Source organism: Loxodonta africana, chromosome 3 (assembly GCF_030014295.1).
Source record: "Loxodonta africana isolate mLoxAfr1 chromosome 3, mLoxAfr1.hap2, whole genome shotgun sequence".
Taxonomy (NCBI): Eukaryota; Metazoa; Chordata; class Mammalia; order Proboscidea; family Elephantidae; genus Loxodonta; species Loxodonta africana.
Window position 1 is genome coordinate 27,183,414 of NC_087344.1, and position 24,314 is coordinate 27,207,727.

Below are 24,314 nucleotides of genomic sequence, written 5' to 3' on the forward strand. Positions count from 1 at the left end.
TTTTAAAGTATCCAAGTTTGAGTCCCTAAACAATGGAGCTTTGTGTTGTCCATTTGAACTTTCCATGAGCCGGGTCGTGCTGTATGGACTCATTTCGTCAGTGTCTGCCTCCTTTTGCTTAATATTATGTGGGTGAGAGTTATCCATGCTGTTGAGTGTCACTGCTGTTGGTTCCCTTTAATTGCTGCATAGTGTTCCATGACATGGACGTACCACAACTTATCTGTCCACTCTAGTGCAAAGGGATACTTGGGTCATTCAGTCTGGGACTATTACCAACAAGGCTGCTCAGAATATTCTTGTGTGCATCTCCTGGGCACTTGGGTGAGAGTTTCTCTAGGGTGAATCCCTAGCAGTGGAACTTCCAGGCCACCCCCCACTGCTTTCCAAAGAGGGTCTACAAATCACCTCCTCCCTCAGCAGTAGTTGAGAATTCTGGGTACTCCATATCCTTGCTAATGTTTGCAACAGTCCTCTCATTTCTTCTGCATCCAGCTGAGTCTCCCAAGTCTGGGTGACCCCTTCCCCCATTTGAGGTTCCCAGCTAGTGGCCATTCTAAGCAAGAGCTGGAGAGATGAGCTCCTTAGATATAAGAGACTTACCCCACAGTCAAAGCAGTTGAAGGAAGAGTGGAAGTAAGGCCGCGTCCCGAGCCCATACATTTTTATAAACATTTCGGACATAAAGAGTCCTAAGAAAATGAATTCTGCATAGTCTAGAAGGGAAAAGGAGGAAATAGAAATGAGGTTAGGTGCGGGGGGGCCCTCCAGGTGGTTCTGACTTTGGCCCTGTCTCTCGCCAGGTCTTTGGTGGCCTTCGTCAAAGATTATACACAGGCTTTTTTCTTTCCATGGGCCTCAGTTTCCACTCTGTTAAAGAGGAAGAGTAGCAATTGTCTTGTACCCTCCAACCAACCAACTCCAGGCCAATCCTGATACACATAATTACAAAGTGAATGTGAAAATTACAAAGGAGTGAGGAAAAGTTCAGTGGGTCTCCATCTTGTAGTTTTGGCCCTGGTTTGATGAGAAGAGTTGGATGTAGGTTATAGCCAAGGACCTTCCATTTGTGTTGAGTGGAGGGTTCCTGGGTGCTTATTACATTATTAAAGCTAACTAACTAGCTAACTAACAACATAACAATGGGCCATGCATAGCCCCATGATACCAGTGTGTTATGATCCAAGAATTATGACTAATCCATTTTATATGCATTCACTCCAAAGGAAAAAAAGAAATAGAAATTATAACGGTGTCCTAGTTGTTATCCTGATGTTAGGAACTTAGTTGGAGCACCACAGCAATTGATCTAAGGCACAGCCTTTCTCCTGATTTGGAAAACCTATGTGAAGTCACCTGGAAATCCTGTCTTGCTGGTGTTTAAAAGGCTCGGGCAAGACAGGGTCCTTTATTCTTTGGTGAGAAAGCATAAAGACACAAGTTCCTCAGGGAGAGGCAACACATGGATATTTCTTTGCTTTAGTGAATAAATGGATAACATTAGATCCTTTCCCTGAGAAGGCTTTCTTGGTGGGGTAGGAACACCAGAAGTCAGGAAGGGTGGAATGGGAAGGAGAACTTAAAAGGGTTTGTGAAGGGAAGAAAAGTGTACAGAAAAGGAAGACAGGATTTCAAACTTTCAGAAATTTCACAATTTTGGCCATATATCTAATTCTGTTTGAAAGTCAAGGGCATTTGTTACATCATTCTTTTAAGAGGTGATTTGAACTGACTGCCAAGGTCCTTCACACTCATTCCTGATTGAAACTTCCTTTTATTTTCAGGACTCCAGGGAGCTCCTGGTATATGAGGAGAACTCTAGGGTCTCCAGGACCTCATTAACCTCAGCAGGTCAAAACATTTGGCAAGGGCAAAAACATCAGTGAAGGAAATCTGTCCACAACATCTGGTGCACTCCAAGATCCACCAGAAGCAACTCCGGGAGGGCTGAAGAGTTTCTGAGATGCTTGGTTCCTGGCTACCATGGAAATGTGATAGCTGGTGATACACAAGACCTGAGAGAATTACTCATCCACAGCATTGGTGGGTCCGGAAGAATGTTTAGGACCATGATACCCAATTTCTACTAGTACAGAGAGGGATTTGCGATTCAGGGAAACTACTACACTTCATCAATTCCAAGACACACATTCTGTTCACTTTTCAACATGTCTAAAACTGGGGTGCATCTTACAATTGGTGGCATGTCCTAGTTTGGTTGGCAACTTTTATTTTTCAGTGGCACATAAAACAGTGCCTTATAATTGAAGATGTCTTGGATTGATGAATGATGGTAATGACTTGTCCAAGGTCACATGCTGAGTTAGGGGCAGAGGAGGCATCGAGAACCCAGGTCACCTGGTTCCCAGGACAGGGATCTGCCATCAGATAGGGCTTGGACTCTGAGCCTGACTTGCTGGGTTTAAACCCTGGTTTCATCACTTACTAGCTGTGTGATATTGGGCAAGTTACTTAACCTCTTTGTGTCTCAGCTTTCTCAACTAGAAAAAAAAAAAGAAAATAGGGATCATTAAAGGACTGTTACAGACCAGAGGCTCCAGGCAGGACGTCCCAGCACCCTGTTCCTGAACCAGGACAGTCACTGCAAGATGATTAGTGGGGAGAATATGGGAGATTAAAAATAGACTACCAGAGGAGGTTAAAACAAGAAGTAAAGAGTCCTCATTTATGAGAGACTCCAGAGGGACCAAATACAATTACCAAGGTTGGAACTAGGTCAGGGCTCTCGGAAGGAGTACTGGCCCTCAGGGATGTCCTGGGGTTCAGCCAACAGGACTGGGAACAATAAGGGTTACAAGGAGACAAAGGCCTGCATCAGGCTCCCAGGCCTCTCTACACTGAAAATTCAACCGTCTTTGGTGGCTGTTCTGGGTTAACTCTGAACCAGGTCAGAAGGGCAGGAAATGCACAGATCTGAGTCAGACAAGCCAGGAGATGCAGGAGGGCTGCCAGCAGGCCAAAGGTTCTGGGAAGTCCTCACTCAGCATCCACAAACCAGAGTGATGGCATTCGCTTGCTTTCCTCACTGCCCAGTCCTCTTGTTGATTACTCAGAGCTCTTTACTTTTTAAAATCCTGTGAGAGGTCTCCCCACCTTTCACCACTTCTTCTTACCCTTACTTTGCCCTCACTTTTGATACTATCTCATACTAATTCCTGGAATCTGGGAATAGACTCAGAGGGCAAGGCCTTGGGTGGAGGTGCTGGTATCCACTGAGGGAGCAAGATGCTTTCCCGCTTGTTGGAGGGGGTGTTCTGGACATAAGGAAGTCAAGAAGTGCAGGTGAGAAATGGGAAAGAAGCAGAAGATTTGAAAGAAGGAAGAAGCAGGGAGTCAGAAATGAGCAGAGAAAATGGGGCAATATACAGGTCACTCCCTATCCCTGAGCCTGCCATCTCTCAACCATGAATTATTTTAATATTTGCAGAGATGCACCTAGGAGCACATGAATGTTTCTGTCTCTATCTGGCTGTCCTGCAGTTTCTATCTCTCTGTCTTTCTTCTTTACCCCGTTCACCAGCATCCCTCTCAGGGATCATGGAAGTGTTTCGTGGTCTAAATTCCAGCTTCCATCTCTCAGGCCTGAAGAAAACTGGCTCCACCACTGTGGCAGCAGAAACAGCAGTCCCAATCACAGGTGCAGAAGTGGCCAAATGAAAAGGTGAATTCGAGAAGGGAAGGAAAAAGGGTGTGAGAAAGGGGTTGGAGGCTGGCTGGGGCAGGGTTGGGCAGTACTCACAGAGGAAGTCGGAGAGCCACTCGGGCTGGTTGTAGTGAACGATAGCAACACACAGCGTGTTGAGGGCTACCAGACTGAGCACAGTCCAGTAGAAGGCCTGAGTTTTGACCATGCGGCGGATGTAGAAACGCATCCTCCTCTCCTTTTTGTGAAAAAAAGTCGAGTTCTCCAGCTTGGCACTTTTAATGCTGGCTCGAGCGAAAGGAGACCCTGCCAGGGGAAGAATGGAGATGTCAGGCTGTTCCTTCAGGGGAAACCAGCCAACACATGGCCCAGGCACCGATTGTGGCCAGGGAGTCCACTGGCTTCCCCGCAAGCTCTCTGGCCTGAGGGAGCCATCCTGACCTGCAGGCTTGGCTTTCCAGAGGTGGTGCTAATGAGAAGGCAATGATCCTGAAAGTAACAGTATCGGAAGTAACCAATGAGAGTGCAGCATGTCAATGGTAAGAGCGACGTCTCTTGTTGCTAGAGCCAGCTTGCCATGTCTTCCACTCCTGGTCATGTATGATGCCTCTAGAGGTTACTCCATTGGGCAGGATGAGGCAGGAGCCTTCTCCCAGGGCCCCCAGTGCAGGGGCAGGTGGCAGAGCTGCATGGAACATGTTGGGAAGTCCTCCAGGAGGAGGTGTGGAGGGCGGGAGGCAGGAAAAGGGTAGAACCTACTTTTCCATGGATGCCTCACCTTAGAAATAATGACCGAGACCAAGGACTGAGCCAGACGCTCCCAATCCCCCTTGTGTCCTTGCTCCAGGTTCTGCCTCCACATAGTTTTACTCTTAAGCATTTATTGAGCACCTACTGTTTGCCATGTTCTCTTCCAGGTACTCAGGACACAGCAGGTAACAGGCAGAGCCCTGCCTTCTGGGACTGACACTCTAGGTGGGGAAGACAGACAGCAAACATAATGAATAAGCTGATTAATAGTGTGATGGAAGGTGAAAAGTGTCATGGAAAAAAGAAAGAGTAGAGTAAGGGGACTGGGAATCCCAAGAGGGGCTCTGGGGCAGGCTGCAGTTTAAAACTGAGTGGTCAAGGTGAGGATGTTAACCAAGAGGATACATAAGGTGAGAGTACCTTAGGCAATGGGAATAATAAGAGCAAAGACCCTGAGGCAGTAATGTGTCTGGTGAATCTGGGGAACAGCACAAGGAGGCCAGTGTGGCTGAAGGGGAGTGAGCAAGAGGGATGGTGGGAGGAGGTGAGGGTGGGAGATGACGGGTAGATTGTGCAGGGCCTTGCAGGCTGTGGAGAGGACTTAGGCTTTTAGCTCAGGTGAGGTAGGAGTCATGGAGGGTTCTGAGCTGAGGAGGGATGTGTCCTGCTTAGGTGTGAGGGTCACTGTGAAGAAACAAAGTGGGGCAGAGAGAGCAGGGAGGCCACAGAGGAGTGGATTGCATGGATCTGGGCAGGTGATGATGGGGATGGACCTGGGTAGTGGCTGAGAAGAGGCGAGAAGTCAGTGGATCTGGACTGTACTGAATTAAGGTAGATTCAACATTTGCTGATGGATCATATATGGCTGTGAGAAAGAGGGAGGCACCCAGGTTTTTGGCCTAAGCGCTTGGAAGCACGGACCTACTATCCACTGGGACAGGAAAGATGTGAGAAGGGCAGGCTTGGGGAAGGGTCAGAGCTCAGCTTTGGACTAGCCCAGTCCAGTTGCTCTTGAGTTGATTCCAATTCACGGCAAGCCCGTGTCTCAGAGTGTAACTCTGCTCCACAGGGTTTTCAATGATCGATTTTTCAGAAGTAGATTGCTAGGCCTTTCTTCCAAGGTGTCTCTGGGTGGACTTAAACCACCAATCTTTTGGTTAGCAGCTGAGTGCACTAACTATCTGCACCAACCAGGGACTCCCCAGTTTTGGACAAGCTGAGTTTATCTTTTTCTTGAAAACCTTCAATTGCATTCGTTTCCTCACTCATTTGTTTGTTCAATCATTTGCTCATTCATTCAATCATTTGTTCAGTAATTCATTTATTTCATCATTCATTTGTTCATTCATTCCTTCATCATTCCTTTGTTCATTTATTTGTTCCTTCCTTCCATTCCTCCATTCATTCACTATTCAATCATTCATCTGTTCCTTCATTTGTTCATTTCTTCATTCATTCACCATTGCTTTGTTCATTCATTTGTTCCTTCCATTCATTTGTTCATTCCTTCATTCATTCATTAATCCATCCAGCATGCTCACTGAACCCAACCTGTGCCAGGCATGGGACACAGCAAACATGACTTTCAAGGGAGCCTGTGACCTTGCAGGATATCACTTCCTCTTAGCAAAATTCTAATTAGAGATTGGTACCCAGGGGCCATATTGTTTCACACTGGTTTTGTAAATGCTGGAGTTACTGGTCCACATTCAAAAACTGGGAAGTTTTCTGTAAAAAAACATGGACCTCAGCTTCTCTTGGATGAAAGTTAACAGCTGACATTGAATCTTTAGCAGGCTCTGTGGGGAAGATGCTACATGATAAGCTCCTGGATCCTCACCACACCCCGTACAGCAGGGACCAACACTGTCCCCATTGTCAAAACAAAAACAAAAAAAAACTCACTGCCATCAAGTTGATTTCTACTCATAGTGACCCTATAGGACAGAGTAGAACTGCCCCATAGAGTTTCCAAGGCTGTAAATGTTTACGGAAGCAGACTGCCACATCTTTCTCCTGCAGAGTGGCTAGTAGGTTCAAAATGTTGACCTGTGGTTAGCAGCCGAGCGCTTAACTGCTGTACCATCGGGGCTCCTGTCCCCATTGTACAACAGTGGAAGTGGGGCTGAGAGGCCCAGTGACTGCAGAAGACGTGTTGAGTTGGGACTTGGAACCCCTGCTCTCAGCCACCACGCTAATCACTCCTCCTGGGACAGTGGACCATGTGGCCATGGGTGGGGGGTACTCCCACTGGTAGCAGTCGTCCAGGCCTGGTGGCTGCAGCCCCTCACAGCAAGGCCTCTCCTCTCTGCCATGGGTCCTTCTCTCATGCCTACCCACTGTCTGACCCCACAGGCACTGGAGGCCCTCGGGGTGGCTCTCCATAACCCTTCCTAGTCAGGCACTTCTGGCCTCTGTTTGCAGCACCTGAGGATGTGCTTGTGCACCAGCCTCTCGGGAATCTCGGAGGTCTGGGAGGGATGCTCCAAGCATCAAGGGAGAGAGAGGAGCTAGTCACTGCAGGTAGGTGGTCCCCAAACCCGACCCCTGCTGCAGCCACACTGAACAACTCAGCTCCACTGCCAACCAGCAGGTGATCGGTCACGTCGCCTCTAGGGCTCTAGTGTCTTCATCTATAAATTGGGGCAACCACAATTCCAACCTCATGAAGCCATTGGGAGGAATAAATGAGTTAATGCACCTCAGTGTAGTGCCTGGCATGTTATGATTACTGGACATCATCTCCTATTGTAGTCCCAAGAACTGAAATCGAGGCCTAGTTCAGGTGCTAACTCATCCAGGACGCCTTTCCTGATCACTCGGCCTGCACCCCACTCATTGGGAAGGGACAGAAAAATGGATGCTAAGTGAACACCTACTACGTGTCAGGCCCTGTGCTGGCCAGGTACTGTGACCTCGGTTTACAGCAATTAAAGTCATTTTGACCCACACACCCTTCTTCTGTACATTCTGGTCTCTAATTCTTCTCTGACGTCTGAAATTGTACTTGCAGACAATCGTCAGTTTTTTGTTTTTTTTTTTTAAGTTCATACTATGTTTTATTAAACCCAATCAAAGTATTGCAATTTCCACATATAATCAATATAAAATTTATTGATGAGATATTTTCCATTCTTTACATTTTCAGACTAAATCTTCTGACTCTGGAGTGTTTTTATACAGCAATATCCCAGTTCAGACCAGCTACATTTCAAGGGATCAAGAGCAATTAGGGCAGCTGGTCCAGACGGAGCCAGGGTAAGGGCTGGGGTATGCCCCGGCAAGGCTTAACTCAGAGATTCCTGGAAATTTATATATCCTGAAAGATCTCTGAAAGTTGAAATGGTTGCTGCCAACATGGAATTTATATTACTATATCTTCTAAATGGAATTGGATTTTCCCAAAGAAATGATATTAATGATGACAGCTTCCATTCATGGCTCAACTCCTCATATAAATGACTCAAGTTCCCTGGTGGCACAGTGGTTAAGCACTCTGCTGCTAACCAAAAGGTTGGTGGTTGGAAGCTACCAACTGCTCTGAGGAAGGAAGATGTGGCAGTCTGCTTCCAGAAAGAGTATGCCTTGGAAACCCTATGGGGCAGTTCTCCTCTGTCCCATAGGGTCGCTAAGAGTAGAAAATCAACTCGACGGCAATGGGTTTCCATATTTTAACAGTAAGTTCATCGCTTATAAATGAGACAGCTCTATCATGTGCCCATCAACTGACTCAATGGTGCCGTAGAACCCTAATTACATACGACGGTGTTTACTACGGTACAACCTGAGGGTGAATGCCACACAGTTCCTACCTTGTCCTTATTTTTTACAGAAATAAAGGTGAAGGTGCTTCCCTGTCAGAACCTTGGAATTCCAGAGGTTTCTTTTAGGGTGGTCTCGGAAACCACTGGCTAGGTTGGGGGCCCCTTTCTGTGTGTTTCTGAGCACCAGGCCAAGGTCATGGGTTTGGGGGATTTGGCTGAAGCAAGCTGGCCATCAGAGACAGAGCCACTGGCCTGTCTTTCGGATCCATTTAGAAAAGTGAAAATCACCCTGCTTTCTTAACAGAGGTGCCGCGGAACGCTGTCCGTCCTTTCTTATTCTGACAGCTTTCTGCTTGGGTTCCTCCTCTGCCTCGGCTGCCTCCTCACACATCTATCAAACGCCTGCCTTGAACCTGGATTCTCCAAGTCCCAAGTTCTTCTACGGTTGGCCACAGAGTCTAGGGCAGAGTCTTACACAGACAAACCCCCTGAATATCTGCCATGGCTTCCTGGAACGCCTCCCCTACCCTGGCCGTGCCAGAACGCTCCTGAAATTCAATTTAAAATCCCTCCTGAGTGAAGCCTTCTTTGGTCTCGCCACTGAACAAATTCCTTCCTGTCCCATTCAGCCATTAGGCCTCTCATCACTGCTCCTTATGCTGAGTCTCTGTTGTTTTATTTCTTTTTTTCTATAACCCTAAGGAACTGTAGCCCTAAGGAACCCTGGTGGCACAGTGGTTAAGCACTCAGCTGCTAAGCGAAAGGTCAGCGACTTGAACCCATCAGCCACTCCGAGGGAGAAAGATGTGGCAGTCTGCTTCCATAAAGATTACAGCCTTAGAAACCCTATGGGGCAGTTCTGCTCTGTGCTATAGGGTCACTATGAGTCAGAGTCAATGGCAACGGGTATTGTCACCATATCAGTCAAATCCATTCTGACTCACAGCGAGCCCACGTGTGCCCAGTGGAACTGTGCTCCATGTGGTTTTCAAGGCTGTGATCTTTTGGAAGCAGGTCACCAGGCCTTTCTTCCAAGGTGCCTCTGCTCGAACCGCCAACCTTTTGGTTAGTAGTTGAGTGCTTAACCATTTGTGTCACGCAGGGACCCTGTGTCTCTGTTGTTTTAAAGCAACTTCCTATTTATTTAATTTTCTGATTTCAAAGGTAGTGCAGATCCGTAATTCATATATTACAGAAAAACATAGAAAGTCAAAACCCCTTGTAATCTTCCAATTTCCAAATCTTTGTTAAGGAGATCTGATATTTCTTAATAGTATTTTTAAAATGGGATCATATTGTACACAGTGTTGTCCAGCTTCCTTTTTTCTCTCTGAAAAATATGTCTCAAACATTTTCCCACACTGGTAGCAAGTGTGTTCTTTTTCCTGGCTGTATAGTACTCCACTGTAGGTCTAGACTCTAATTTCTTTAACTATCTCCCTACTGTTGGGTATGTGGGTTGTTTCTGTTCTTTGTTTTTCCAACACTAGAAGCAACGCTGCTATAAAAAGGCTGGAATGCAGATCTTTGCACATGTGTTGGAATGTTTTTGAAGTGGGAATGTCAGATCAAAGAATATAAATGTCTATATTTAAATAATGCCAAATTGTACGCTGTACAAATTTACACTCCTGTCGACAGTGTGTAACAATGTCCATTTCCCTGTATCCTTTCCAGCACTGGGTATTATCACTTTTTCATCTTTGCCAGAATGATTGATGAAAAGTGATATCTCCCTGTGGATGAAGGGCAGGTTTCAGCAGAGCTTCCAGACAAGGATAGACTAGGAAGAAAACTGAAAATCAGCCAACCGAAAACTCTATGGATCACAATGGGTTAATCCCCAACCGAACATAGGGATGGCGCAAGACCAGACAGCGTTTCATTCTGTCTGTGCACAGAGTCGCCATGAGTTGAGGGTTGACTCGGTGGCAGCTAACATCAACAACAACAATCTCATCTTATCCACAGAGGAGGTCTTGGTTTGGGTACCCAAGATTTTTCAGCAACTGGCATTCAATAAATGTGGTATGACAAAAAGTTTGCCCATCAGAATATAACAAAACAGATTTTAAAAATGGAAGCAAACTCATTGGGAAAATACATGGGCCAGACGCGACTGATAAAATGCACAGAGCACTGATTGAACTCTATAATTCTTGACACTTATTCAAAGGAGATAAACAGATACATCCACCAGTGGAAACAGAAATAGTTCATCACTACAAGGACAAATGTGTTTTGGCTAGAAATTAAAAATGCAAATGAAAACAAGCTTTAAGGTATCATTACAAACCTACTTAACTGGGGAAGGGAATTAAACTGGCAAAATGGAATGGCCGGGGTGGGAGATCCATGAACGTATGCTCACTTGGCAGGTTTATAAATGGGTTCAATGTTTCTAAAACTCAGAATGGCTCTGTGAATAATGAGTTGAAAAGCTGTTAATATCTTTGATCCTATAATTATCCCCAAGGAAATACGCCCAAAGGGTGGGGGGAGTAATTGTACATAAATGCTCACAGCAGTGCTCTTCATTAAGAGCAAAAATTGGAAACAACTCAAATACCATATAACGGAGCAATGGCTAAACAAACTATAGTGTATCCACCCGGGGGGAATAGGTGACTGCAAGGAAAAAGATGTCCAAGCTCAATGGCTCTGGTTGCAAACTAGGGTTGAGTGAAAAAAAAGCAGAATAGAAGAGTAGATCAGAAACGTGTATCTACGCTAACAAAGATATGATGGCAGATATTAAGATGGAATGTAATCGCCCCTCCCTCCCTCATTTTCACTTCCATTCTTTCTTTCTGTGCGCTCCAGCCATGCAGTTCTACAAACAGTCTAAACTACTTCTCCTCTTAGAGTCTTCTGCCTGGATACTCTCCCGTCTTTTCTTCTATAATTGGAATTTTTAAAAACCCATTCAAAAAATAACATTTTCATTGTAGAAGGTCAAAAGCAGCATAGTCTCAGTCAATAAATCAACCATATTAAGGGGTAAGAAGAAAAGGGTAAATGTCCCCTTGCCCCTCAAGCTCTGCCCCTTGTGGTAACCACGGTGTCAGTCTAGGGCTCTCTGCTTTCACTGCCTATGCTGAACTCCTACTCTTCCTTTGATTTTCAGCTTAAAAGCCAACTCCTCTGAGAAGCCTTCCCTGAGCCCACCCCACTCTTCCAGAACAGGCCAAGATCCCGGGCCCTCCCCTGCAGCACCATCACCATTACACGTTATATGTGGAATTATCTGTTTAATACCTACTTCCTTCCCCGGACTACAGGTTCCACAGGGACAGGGATTTTGTCTCTGTCCTGTTCATAAGTGGGCATCTAACAAGGGCAAGCCCTTAATGAGTACTTAACGAACGATGACAATATCAGCCAACATTACCAGCACCAGTTGATGTCGAATTGGCTCTGACTCATGGTGACCCCATGTGTGTCAGAGTAGAATTCTGTTCCACAGAGTTTTCAATGGCTGATTCTTTGGAAGTAGATTGCCAGGCCTTTCTTCTGAGGCACCTCGGGGTGGACTCGAACCGCCAATCTTTTGTTTAGCAGCTGAGTGTATTAACCTTTTGCACCAGCCAACATTATTGGGTGCTTATTCTCTGCTAGGCGCTATTCTATATGCTTTATGTATATTCAGTTAATCCTTGGACTATTAGAAGATAGGCACTATTGTATTCCCATAACCATGTAATCTGCTCCAGAGCACACAGGTTACAAGGAGGAGAGTAGAGATTCAAATCCAGGCAGCCTCGTTTCCAATCCCTGAGTCCCTCTGTTTCTCAGGGACCAGTGACAAATGGACATCTGGATGCAGAAGGGACTCACCCACAGAGGCGATATCGGCCAGCTGATCTTCAGCCTCTTCAGGGTTGAGCAGGTCTGTCTTGCTTTTCTTTATGGTGGCTCTCCGCAGAGCTCCAACAATGGAAACATGGCAAGAGAAAAAGACGTTACCCTTTTGGTACAATGACAATAGCCATTGAGTGTGTACTCTGCACCAGGTTCGATGCCAAGCTCTTTCTACGCATCATTGGATTCAGTCCTCGCGACAATCTGGTTTGGTGGGAACCATGAGCATGCCCGTTTTTTAGATGAGGAAACCAGGGCTCAGGGAGGTTACATGACTCCACCCAAAGGGTGAAGACGAGAGTCAAGTCCTGTTCAGTCTGACTCCAGTCTGGGCTCTCAGTTGCTATTTTCCCTCTGGTCTCTTTTTAATTCTAAGAAACTCCACTTCCTGGGAGCCCTGGGACTCTCAACAGTCCACCCCTTGACCTTTACTACTAACATGCCAGGTAGGCAGGGGGGGATTGTGGACACACCCCACTCCCCAATATTCACCTCTATTCTCTCGAGGGCTCTTCAGGGGACAATGAATTCAGGGGTACATGCCCAATAAAGTCACTTAGACAGCCCCAAGGATAATCTCTTCTCCAACAAAATAGTAAATTTCATCTCATAACCTACTGGGATAGGGCCCCAGTTCACTTATTTTCTTCTAATCCCCTGGACTTCAACCAAAAATCATCATTCTGTCTAACCAGCTTTCTAACGTGTGAGAAGATAATCCCAAGCAATAAAATGCATTTTTGATGGAATTATTAAGATTATTATATTATTTAGCAAATATTTGCCTCTGGCCTATCTCTAAACTCTAAGAAGCTTCACTTTCTGGGAGCCCTGGACTGGACAGTGACTTTTCCAACTCACCCCTTTACTCCTGCCATAGCTGCTGGGCAGGCTGGGTTTACGGACATACTTTAAGCTCCCTCCCCTCACTCATATTCAGGCTTTACTCTATGAAGGGGGCTTCTAGAGGGCAATAGCTTAAAGTATACACTCCAGAGGAAGTGATTTACATTTGCCAATGAAGTGTTTTGTAAAAACCATTTTATAACCTGTGAGGACAGAGCCCCACCTTTTTCATTTCCTTCTCTCTCCTGGTAATTTTAAAAATCAAAAGTCATTGCTCTGTTCAGCCAAACTTCTAATGTGAAGACAATAGTCCTTAACAGTGAGCTGGATTCTAGGTACACTTACTATTATTGTTATTTATCTATTCAGGATATACAAATGGTGCCAACTGTGTGCACCATTAGCACTGTTCTAAGTATTCTATTTGCAATAATTAATTTAATCCTCACAGAGGCGATATCGGCAAGCTATAAGGTAGGTGTTCTTGTTATTAGCATTATGCAGTTTACAGATAAGCAAAACTGAGGCACAAAGCCAAAGCATCCAGGCACCAAATTAATGCAGAAGGGGGAGACCAGAAAGTGCAAACCTTGCACTGAGGTCCTGATATTCCTCAAGGAAGCAGATTTCTGCCATTTTTCAGATCGTTCTGAGCCTGACCTGGCCTTTGAACACCCCCAGAAACCCTCTAGAACCAAGGAGCCTGTCCCCTTGGTCCCGCCACTCCCATCTGCCCTGTGACCCACCACCTCACTGGGCTCAGAGCAGTTACCATCAAAGGGATGCCTCTGCTCTCCGTCGGTTTCGTCCTCGGCGAGGATCACCTCTTCTGAGGAGGAGGAAGAGCACAGAGTTAAGCTCTAGCACCTGGAGGACTCTCCTGGGGATGGGCACCCTGGGATGGGGAGCTGTTTCTGATGCCCAGCCCCTCCTCAGCAACAGTAATGATAGCAAACAGCATCCTCACTTCACTCATAATAAAGGCCAACATGTTCACCACAGCCCCTATCTGGTCCACCTCATTCACCCATTGCCCTCACCTCCTCCAATTCCCCCTCGCCCACTCTGCTCTACCCACACAAGCCTCTTTGCTGTGATGCTCCCACCACAGGATCTTTGCACCTGCCATTCCCTCTGCCTGGAAGGCCCCTGCCCTAGGCATCTACACAGCTTGCTTCTTTACTTTCTTCAGGTCTCTGTTCAGATGTCACCTTCCCAGAGAGGACTGTCCTGACCACCCCTCTCCAACCATTCTCTGCTCCTTGCCTGCTTTAGATTTCTTCTCAGCATTGGGCAGCAGTGACATTATGTGTACTTGATTATTTTCTATCTCCCTCATTAGAATGTCGGTCTCAGAGGGCAGGGATTCTGTCTTTTTTCTTTTTCCCCCACTGCCATATCCTCATTGCCTAGAACAGTGCTTGGCATACAGTAGGTGCCTCATAAATATTTGTTGAGTGGCTGAACAAATACACACGTGCCTCCTGTGTGTCAGGCACTGTTCTTCCTAAGCAACTTAGCTTGGACCGCTTTACTGAATACTCACAATAGCCCTACAGCCCCATGAGTTAGGGACTATTATTATCCCCATTTAATATATAAGGAAACTGAGGCACAGGGAGGTGAAGTTTATCCATAGGAGGTGGCAGAGGTGGGATGTAATCCAATGCCTGATTTTGAAACTCATAACTGTTATGTGATGGCATATCCTGTCTCCATCCCAGAAGTTTTAATACTGTACTCTGGATCCTTGTTGCTCAAAGTTGGGACTACCTGTTTTGATCTTCTTTCTCATTCCATCATGACCCTCCCCTCATCCCTCTCCAAACTGCAAGCATGACTCTCTGTCTGCTCCGTGGCCTGGGATTTCCATTCCTGGACTCCAGGAATGAAAGGGCCTCACCTGCTTTCGAGATCCACTCCATGTACCCATTGAGCTCTCTTTCAATCTGCTGCTGCCGCCTCAGCTTCAGAAAAGCCCGCCGGTTCTCCACCCGCTCCCTTTCTTTGGCAAACTCCCTGCAGAAGCACAAAAAAGCCCAAGGCCTGGCTGTTTCCTGCCTCCCTGGGAATGTCTGGGAGTCTCTCTGTGTGTGTGTGTATTTGGGGGTTCAGAAGCCCCTGATAGCAAGTGGTTTTCAACAAGAGGAGCCAGGTCTTCTGGGAAAACATCAGAATTTTATGGAGGGAGGTATCTCTGCCAGCTTCACACATTTCCCATCAACTGCACCCAGCTGGAGCAAAAAGCAAAACCATACATGAAATCATGCTGTGCCACCACTGCCGAATGCTTCCCTCTTTCTCATTCTCTCCATATACTGACTAACAGAACCTCAGTTTTATTTGAGGTGGCAATGTGCTCAGCTAAAAGATTATCTCCAGCCCTCCTTTAGGTTAGGCTAATTAAACATAAGCTGATGATTTCTGCTGAAGCTTTACTTCCTTAACATAGGCCCTACTACTTCCTGTTTCCCTTCCTCCACTTCCTGTTTGGAACATGGGATGGCCATCTTGTGAGCATGAGGCATCCACAAGATTGGAAGCCTTTGGTAAGGATGTCAGAGTGGAAAGCTAGAAAAACCTGGGGTCCTTGATGGTGCCATGGAGCCACTGTACCAGTCCTCACACTTCTTGTAGTAAGAAAAACAAAATCTATTTATGATTAAGCAAAAAAAAAAAAAAAAAAGAAGTCAATCTTGAATGGCAGCGGGAAGAGGGACAACATATATCCTGAAAAGGCATGTTCAAGTCTATGCTATGATTTTATATTTGGAAAATAGGGAGGAAATCCAACCTATTGTTTGTAAATGTAAGTTACAGAAAGTAAAGCTCTATAGAATCTTCTTGTGTGGTGAGTTGTAGGTCTGAAAAACTTGAGAAAGCCTTTCAAATGAGAGGCCTGGACTGGAAAGAAGTTCCCCTTTCTCTGGATGGAAGTAGCTCATAACCAGGGGTAAAACTTGGTGAGTTGAGGGTGGGCTGGATTTCAGCCCCCCATGTGTCTGTCCCTCCTTGGATACCTTTTGCAGTGCACAACCTATGTACTTGTACATGGCTTGCTAACTTTTTGGATTACTTAAAGCAAGGGAAAGGCCCTTTCTCTGGTTGGTGAGTGAAAACAAAGCCTCAGTGGCATCTTCCTGGGCAGCAGTTGGCAAAAGGAGGGGAGGGGGAGTGACAGAGACTTACCCTGACAGCACACCCAGCACGAGGTTCAGCATAAAAAAGGAGCCAATGATGATGAGAGGGATGAAGTACAACCAGTTCCAAGTGTTCCCTGAGGCATCGTTGCTCTGAGGGGGTGAGGAGGGAAAGCAGGTGAGAATTGAGTGGGGCTCAGGTGTGACCTCACAGGTTCTTCTGGAGAGCTCTGTCCTCACATGCCCTTGGCCTGTGGAGTCCGGGAGCTCTGGCAGCCCAGAGTGGGAAATGGGAGGCCCAGGTTCAACCAATCAGAGGCTCAAAGGCTTCCCCCTGCCTTGCTCCCTACTTGTGACATCCTCACAGGACCTGGGGGCCAGCATGAAACAGAGTAAGACTTCCCAGACTAGAGTCAATGAGGAGCAAGACACAAACCCCATCCAAATGGAGAAATGAGCCTCCATTCCCTCCCTTATCCCCCAAATAGTCATGGTCTGCCCTTAGGGGAGGCACATGACTGCTGGGTCTGATGGCTTGGTTAAGTCACCAAGCCAGTCAGCAGGGCTGCGAGCCTTTTGTTCAAGGGTCTCCCTCCTCCGTTCCCTGAAAAAATGTCGAGAAGTTTCCAGCTCACTTTTCAACAGAACAGTGTGACAAGAGGAGGGGAAGAATATAAAAAACAGAGAAAAAGACTTATGAGGTGATAAGAATCATAAAAATAAGCACGCAGAGAGTGCTTACTGTGTCCTAGGCACTGTTCTAAGCTCATTATCTATGCTACTCATTTACTCATTTAAGCCTCTTGACATGCCTATGCCATCATCATGCCCATTTCACAACTGAGGAAACAGTGGCGCAGAAAGACGAAAATCATCACCCAAGTCACAGAGCTAGTCAGGGGCAGGTGTGGAATTTGAACCAGGCAGCCAAGGCCCCAGAGTGCATGGGTCTAACCTCTAGGCTGCGTAAAACCACAAATTCAGTAGTCAAGACAGGGAGAACCGTCCAGTTGTTCCTCAGCCCTGTGGTGCCTGTGGGATAGGGCCCCCAAGTGTGGCTTTAAAAGCCCACCTTTAAAAGCACAGGCCATTTTGACTGGTTAGTCCAATCTAAGTGAAGACAGAGATTTCTGCTCACTGGTTGGGGGAAGAGATACTCTGTTGCTGAATGTGAATAAGAAAGTATATAATCCCGCTTGCTGCTGGCAGCCATCTTGTGTGCATGAGGAAAGCTTATGTTAGAATGAATTCCACATCATGGAAGGTAGAATGAATAACTGAAAAGAAACTGGATGTTCAGTCACAGTGTGGAGCTGCTGGATGAAGGCTGGCCTGATGCCCACTACTTCTGGACTTTCAGTGAAATGAAATTCCCTTTATTTATTTTTAAACAACTTTGTGCTATGTTTCTGTTACTTCTGTTAAGGTACTTCAAGCTCTATATTTTTTGCACATATTTCTTTGAATACATGTTTCACTTGTTGAATTGATAATGACAAACTCTAAAGCCTATCTGAGGAAAAAAAAAACACAGGCAAAATACAACATAAAATCAAGCATCATGTGCAATGCAACTGCCATCCAGCAGAAAGGCTAAAACGAAAAAGACTGATACTAGCAGGCATTGGTGAGGCTGTGGAACAACCAGAACCCCAGAGCCTACAGTGGGGGTGGGGGTAACATTCAAACCATCTTATTTGAAAAATGGGTTGCGAGTTTCCATGAAAGCTAATCACGCACCTTTGCTATGACCCAGTAATTTCACTCCTGGGTAGTTATCTAACAGAAATGTCAACCTGTGGTCGCCAAAGGCATATATAAGAATGTATGTAGTAGTGATATTCACAATAGCCCTAAACTGGAAATGACTCACATGCCCACCAAAAGGAGAGAAGATAGAAAAATGGTATGCTGTGCAATGAACAACTGCCACGAGTCACCACATGAAGTCATACAAAGTTAATGTTGAGCAAAGAAGCCAGAGGGAAAAATGTGAGATTCCACTTACATAAAATGGAAAACCAGGCAATTAATGGCCAATGCTGGCAGACCTGGCATGGGCACTGTTGGGGGTAGTGACAGGATGGACATGAGGGGGCTTCTGGGGCTGAGAAAGCTGTTTCCTGATCTAGGTGCTGATTACATGGGTATGTTCAGTTTGTGTAAATTCATCACACTTATGATTTGTGAAGTTTTCTAAATGTTTATTTCACTTCCATTAAAAAAAAAAGTTTTTTTTTTTTTTTTTTTAAATCAGCCTTAATAATGGACACAAACTGGTTGTGGGAACAATGAGTGTGCTGGGCCCCAGCCCATGCCCTTGTTCTAACAAGCCCAAAAGTGCTAGTGCTGTGCTTCTGGAAGGTTCTGGAAGAATGACACAAGAATGAAGTCAGCAGGATAGGGCTGGACGGGTGGCAGGACTGGCTTTGTGCTTTTCCCCTCTGATGCTGCAGCGGCTGAGGGCTTCTCGCTCCCATTTCTCAGGGCTAAATATAACTCAGGGAGTGGATGCCTGTACAGGCAGCACAGGAAATCTCAGAGAGCAGGCTCGGGAGGGGACAGAGCAGGTGGAAGAGGGGTGGACTGAACAGGGAGGCGTGGCTGGGGCCCTTCGGGGCCAAGGCAGCCCCTTCCATCTTAGATATTGCCAACAGGGCATGCGTTCACCCACACCTTTGCTCCTGGCAGGCTTAGGGGCCTCTGGAGGCGAGACGTGTTGCCCAGTGTAGTGAGACACCCACACCCACACCTACACCCACCCACCCACAACACACAGTGCCAAGTACCTGGCCAACTTTATCATATTTAATCCTCTCATCAACCCCCAAAAGCAGTATGTAATCATTCTTATCACTCCAGGTGAGGAAACAGGCACGGCGAGGTAAAGTCAGGAGTCCAAGATCACTAAATGGCAGAAGTAGTCCTGGCCTGTCACCTCCCTGCCCTGGTCTCCTCTCACTCACCCTCTTGTGCAATCTGTTCCAGCCACACTGGCCTCCTTGCTGCTCCTCAAATGTGCAAGCACAGTCCTACTTCAGGGCCTTTGTACAGCTGTTCCCTCTGCCTGGACGCCCTTCCCCTACACCCCCACACAGGTCCTCCCTCACCTCCTCAGGAAGGCCTCCCTGATGGCTCTTTACAGTTGCACCCCCTCATTTCTCATCCCCCTTTTGGGGTATTGTTTCCTTGGCACGTCACCGTCTCATCTCCTATATACCCACTCACTTAACTTGCTCACTGTCTATCTCCCCTGCTGAATGGCTGCCCCACAAGAGGCAGGGACTTTGTCCATTCTGTTCCTGCTCTGTTCCCTGGCACAGGGCCTGGCTGCAGGCAGAGCTTACCCGGTGTCTGTTGAATGACTGAATGAGAGGTGGGTCCAAGTTACCTGCACAGCTCACATCCTCAACCCTCGGCTGTGTTCCCTCCAGGACCCTCCCTGCTCCTTCCTCCCTGAGGACTGCGGCCCAGCTCTCTGCGTTTAGAGGCACTTTTTCTCTTTCAGTCTCACCCCAAGTATTTAATTCCCTGCTGTGGAAGCAATGACTCACAGAGAAGCTGGTGGAGGGTTGAGTGCAGGTTTTGCTTAGGAGATGGGCTTTCCCTGGGTAGTGGGGTTTGCTTGGGAGCAAAGTGGAAATAAACTTTCCCAACACGAAGCCAGGAGCTGCCCCAGCAGGTCTGTGGTCGCTCACCAGTACAGGTAGGAGCACAAGTCTCCCCTCCTGGTCTCGTCCCCTTTGGCAGGTCAGGTTAGGGTGGGATACACACGAGTCTGGATCTGAGGAGGATGGGGGGTTGGGGTAGCTTGCTCACTTGTTAAAACCAGTAATAATATTGGGAAGCATGCTGATCTAGAAAGCACCTTGTCTTTCTTCCAGAGGCTCAAAGGAGTCTGCTGCCTGGAACATTCTTTCTCCATTAAAACCCCAAATTAAACTCGTTACCACTGAATAGATTCCAACTTATGGTGACCCCATGTCTTACAGAGTAGAACTCAGCTCCATAGGGTTTTCTTGGCTGTAATCTTGACAGAGGCAGATCACCAAGCCTTTCTTCTGTGGCACCATTGGGAAGGTTCGAACCACCAACTTTTCAGTTAGTAGATGAGTGCAAACCGTTTGCACCACCCAGGGACCCCGTCCCCCCATTAGTGGTTACCAAATATTTCTGAGGATGTGCTGAGACGGTCCTTTCTAGTCCCTTTGTGGGGTGGGTTCTGGACACTCACAAGTGAGTGGAGGTAACTGTCACTTTTGGGCCAGAGCACTGAATGGCCAGTGGTGGGCCCTCCAGGGCTCTCTTTCCTTCCAGGATGTCAATTGGCAATGTTCCAGGGGGTGGCTGATCTATCAGCTGTTCCCAAATAACTACACTGAGCATAGTGTCTCTCCCCTCCCCACTACCCCAGACAACCTGATCTGGACCTATTAGCATGAGCAGGAAATGAACCGTTGTTGTTAAAGTCATGGAGACTTAAGGGATGTTAGTGCAGCAGAGCTTGGCTGTTCTGACTGATACATCAGATATCTATTCTCCACAGTTCACCCTTTACTAACTGAGGGCTTTCTCAAATGTCACCTTCTCATTGACACTTACATGGATCTCATAAGACAGGTGGGCAAATGAGGGTCTCCCATATGACTGATGGAGAAACCGACACCCAGAAAGGTGAGGTAGATTGCAATGAGCCCATTTCCTGTCCCTGAGCCTCTGCCTGGAGCTCCCTCCCTCCAGGTCTTGGATTGGCCGACTCCTCCCTGTCCCTCAGGCTTTTGTCCTGCTGTGCCCTCCTCAGAGATGCCTGCTTGGATTTCCTGATTGAAAGGACTCGCCCCTCCCCATTGCACATCTCTTCCCAGCATGCTTCACTCCCTGAATTGTCTTGTCAATTGTGCATTTAATTTCTTACAGACGTCTCTCCTCCCTAAAACATTCGCTCCCCACAGGCAGAAATGTTCCCTCTTCGCCCCCTGTGCCCAGAATAGTGCCTGGCACATAGTAGGTGCTCACTAAGTGTTGGCTGAATGGCAAATGCACGAGGCCCCTATTGGCAGATTGGTTTATCCCAAGTTCAAATGATCAGGCTGTTTCCCTGGGCATGGAGAGGCAGGAAGGTCACCACGGTTACATCTGCCGAGCCCTTCTGAGCTGACAAAATGCTTCCCATAGCTAATCTCCCTGGGTTCCCACAATCCCCACACACAGCGGATGGGGAAACCGAGGCTGAGAGGCTGTGGGACTTGCCAGGGACTACCCAGAGAGTGGATGGCACGGCTAGACTTGTTATCCTGGCTTACAACCAAATTATTTCCCCCATTCACCCCTTCCCTGCACTTGGACAGTAATTTATGCTTCTAACGACTGGCGTGGAGAATCTTGAGTGTGCGTGAAGATACTGATTCATCTCGGCATTGCTGGAGCCTAGCGTGGTGCCTGGCGCTCAGTAAGCACTCGATAAATAACTCATCAAGCAAATTAATGACTGAGACCCACTAAGATCCTTAAGTGCCTTCTGCTTTATAGTTTATTCCCCTCTAATTTCATTCAGAAAAAGTATATAGGATGTAAAAAATACTCAGCTCAGGAGAACATTTAATTCCCCAGCCACATGAGATGAGAACAGAGTGGACCTGATCGTGAAAAAGTCAAGGTCCTAACCGTGGCCCACAGGGAGGCTGTATGTCCTGGTTTCTCTCTGCTGTAGATCATGTAACACCTGTTAGTTATTTTTTGAATCCTGTTTCCCCTTTCACTCTCAAAACTGTCCTGGTTTGGATGATAAATGATATGGACTCTGCCTGTGAGGGCTCCTGTCACCTTCCTGGTCTTATCAGCTCCTGCTCTCCCCCTCACTTACTCCCCGCCAGCCGTATAGGCTGCCTTGCTGTTCCTCAAAAGTGCTGGCAACACACCTGCCCCAGGGCATTTGTACTGGCTGCTCTCTCCCCCTGGGTTGCCCTTCCTTCAGATACTTGTATGGCTCCTTCCCACTCTGACAATCCATAACCCCTCTATTGCTTTATTGTTCTCCTTAGCTCTTATCACCCTCTAACACTACCTAACACAGGGATTAGCAAACCAGCACCCATGGGCTAACTGCCTACTTTTTGTAAATAAAGTTTTATTGGTATGCAACTGTGCTCATTTACTTACATGCTGTCTGTGGTTGCTTTTCACTACAACAGCAGATTGAGTAGTTGTGACAGAGACTGTATGGCCCACAAAGACTAAAAGGTTGGCTATCTGCCCTTTATATATACATATATGTATACAAGCATACGTATCTATACATAAAAAAAAAACATATATGCATATACACATATATAAAACTTAATTAACGTGTTGATGACTTTTTTCTTCCAGTTAAAATGTCAGTTTGACCACAGCAGGCACATGTGTCTCTTCTGTTCACTACATATCTTCAGTGTCTAGAATAGTGTCTGCATACAGCAGGTGTTTAATGAATGTTGAATGAATGAGTGGTCTCAAGTCACCCAAAGTCTACTGCTTTGCTATTTCCCAAGACGAGCATCTATGAATGAAAAGGGCTTAGGTCCAAGATCAGTTCCAACCAGCAGTGGGAGAACATTGACTGTTTGCCAAGGGACCTATATTTATGATCAACAAAATGACTCGACGGCACACAACAACAAGAAGCACAGCTTTGCTGTTTTCCTAGTCGGCATTAACCAGGGAGAGAAATACAGAGTCAGAGAGACACACAGAAAGAAGTCCACATGCGGACAGAGGGAGAGAGAGAGAGAGAGACAGAGAAAGAGAAAGAGAAAGAGAAAGAGAGAGACAGACAGAGTGAGAGACAAAGAGAGACAGAGAGACAGAGAAAGAGAGAGAAAATGTAATGATTAGCATTACCATATGGTCCAGCAATTCCACTCCTATGTATATACCCAAAAGACTTGAAAGCAAGGACTCAAACAGATACCTGTATACCAATGTTCATTGCAGCATTATCCACAAGAGTCAAAAGGTGGAAACAACCCAAGTGTCCATTAATGAACAAATGAATAAACAGAAACAACAGAGGAAGAAGGAGAGTCAGGAGTAGAAGGAGGTTATGAAATGTATGGTTAATTGCCTCCATGAACAACTACCTTCTTTGCCATGAGACCAGAAAAGCTGGATGGTGTCTGGGTACCATTACTGAACATTCTGACAAAAGAGTCTATAGAAAAATCCTTACCAAAAGGGGGAAAATGCAGAACAGAATTTCAAATGCTCATGAACTCCAGACTTTCTGGAGTCATAGAGGCTGGATGAACCCCTGACACTATTGCCCTGAGATAATCTTTAAGCTTTAAACAAACAAACAAAACCCCTGAAGTCTTCTTAAAACCAAACAATAATTTAGCTTAACTGAAAAAAAAAAATTTTTTTTGTTTAGTAAAGAATGTCTGCCTTGAGCATTATGCTCTTTTAAGAGCTATCTTTATGGGATCAAAATGACAACAGCAACTCAAAAGATTAAATAAGAGCCTTAGGGGACAGTGAGTTCATGTTAATGGGGGGAGGAACAACGCAGAAAACGGGGATGAGACTGGGTTGCACAACTTGAAAAATGTAATAATCAATGTCACTGAATTGTACATGTAGAAACTGTTGAATTGGTATATGTTTTGCTGTGTACATTCTCAACAACAAAAATAAAAGGAATGAAGTTCTGATACATACAACAACGTGAATGAGCCTTGAAAACATGCTGAGAGAAAAAAGGCAGATGCAAATGGACAAATATTATATGATTCCACCAACACAAAATATCTACGACAGGCAAATTCATAGGGACGGAAAGTAGATTAGAGGTTGCCGGAGACAGGGGGCCGTTATTGCTTAACGGGCATGGGTTTCTGTCCAGGGTGATGAAAAGTTTTGGAAATAGATGGTGGGGATGGTTGCACAACATTGCGAATGTAACTAATGCCAAGGAATGGTACACTTAAAAATGGTTAAAATGGCAAATTTTATGTTATGTTTATTTTATCACAACAAAACTTTCTCAAAACCCCAAAATTCATTTTATCTCTCTTGAAAAAGAAAAAATGTGATGATTAGCACCCAGCACAGGGGCACTGGGGCAGGTCACTTCCCCTTGGTTTCCCGATCTGGAAGATGGAGCTAAACTATCTCCCCTCAAGGCTTGTTTTATGGATCAATAGACAATGCTAGCTTCGAAGATGTTAGGCACACTCAGCAATCAACCAGTTGGAGCCAAAAAATAAATTGAGACATCCTGATGCTGCAGGGACCCTCTTTTTGCTTGTAACG

General features: G+C 46.2%; 1 protein-coding gene across 1 annotated transcript in view; it reads right to left on the reverse strand.

Annotated features, from left to right (window-relative positions):
• Positions 1-24,314, reverse strand: part of CACNA1A (calcium voltage-gated channel subunit alpha1 A) — a 134,222-nt gene that overhangs the window by 99,051 nt on the left and 10,857 nt on the right. The window contains exons 2-7 of the mRNA XM_064280777.1: positions 16,075-16,178; positions 14,789-14,904; positions 13,657-13,714; positions 12,016-12,107; positions 3,761-3,970; positions 604-716 (exon numbers count right to left, since the gene is read on the reverse strand). Of these exons, the coding sequence (XP_064136847.1) occupies positions 604-716; positions 3,761-3,970; positions 12,016-12,107; positions 13,657-13,714; positions 14,789-14,904; positions 16,075-16,178 (693 nt within the window). The remainder of the gene's footprint in view (positions 1-603; positions 717-3,760; positions 3,971-12,015; positions 12,108-13,656; positions 13,715-14,788; positions 14,905-16,074; positions 16,179-24,314) is intronic.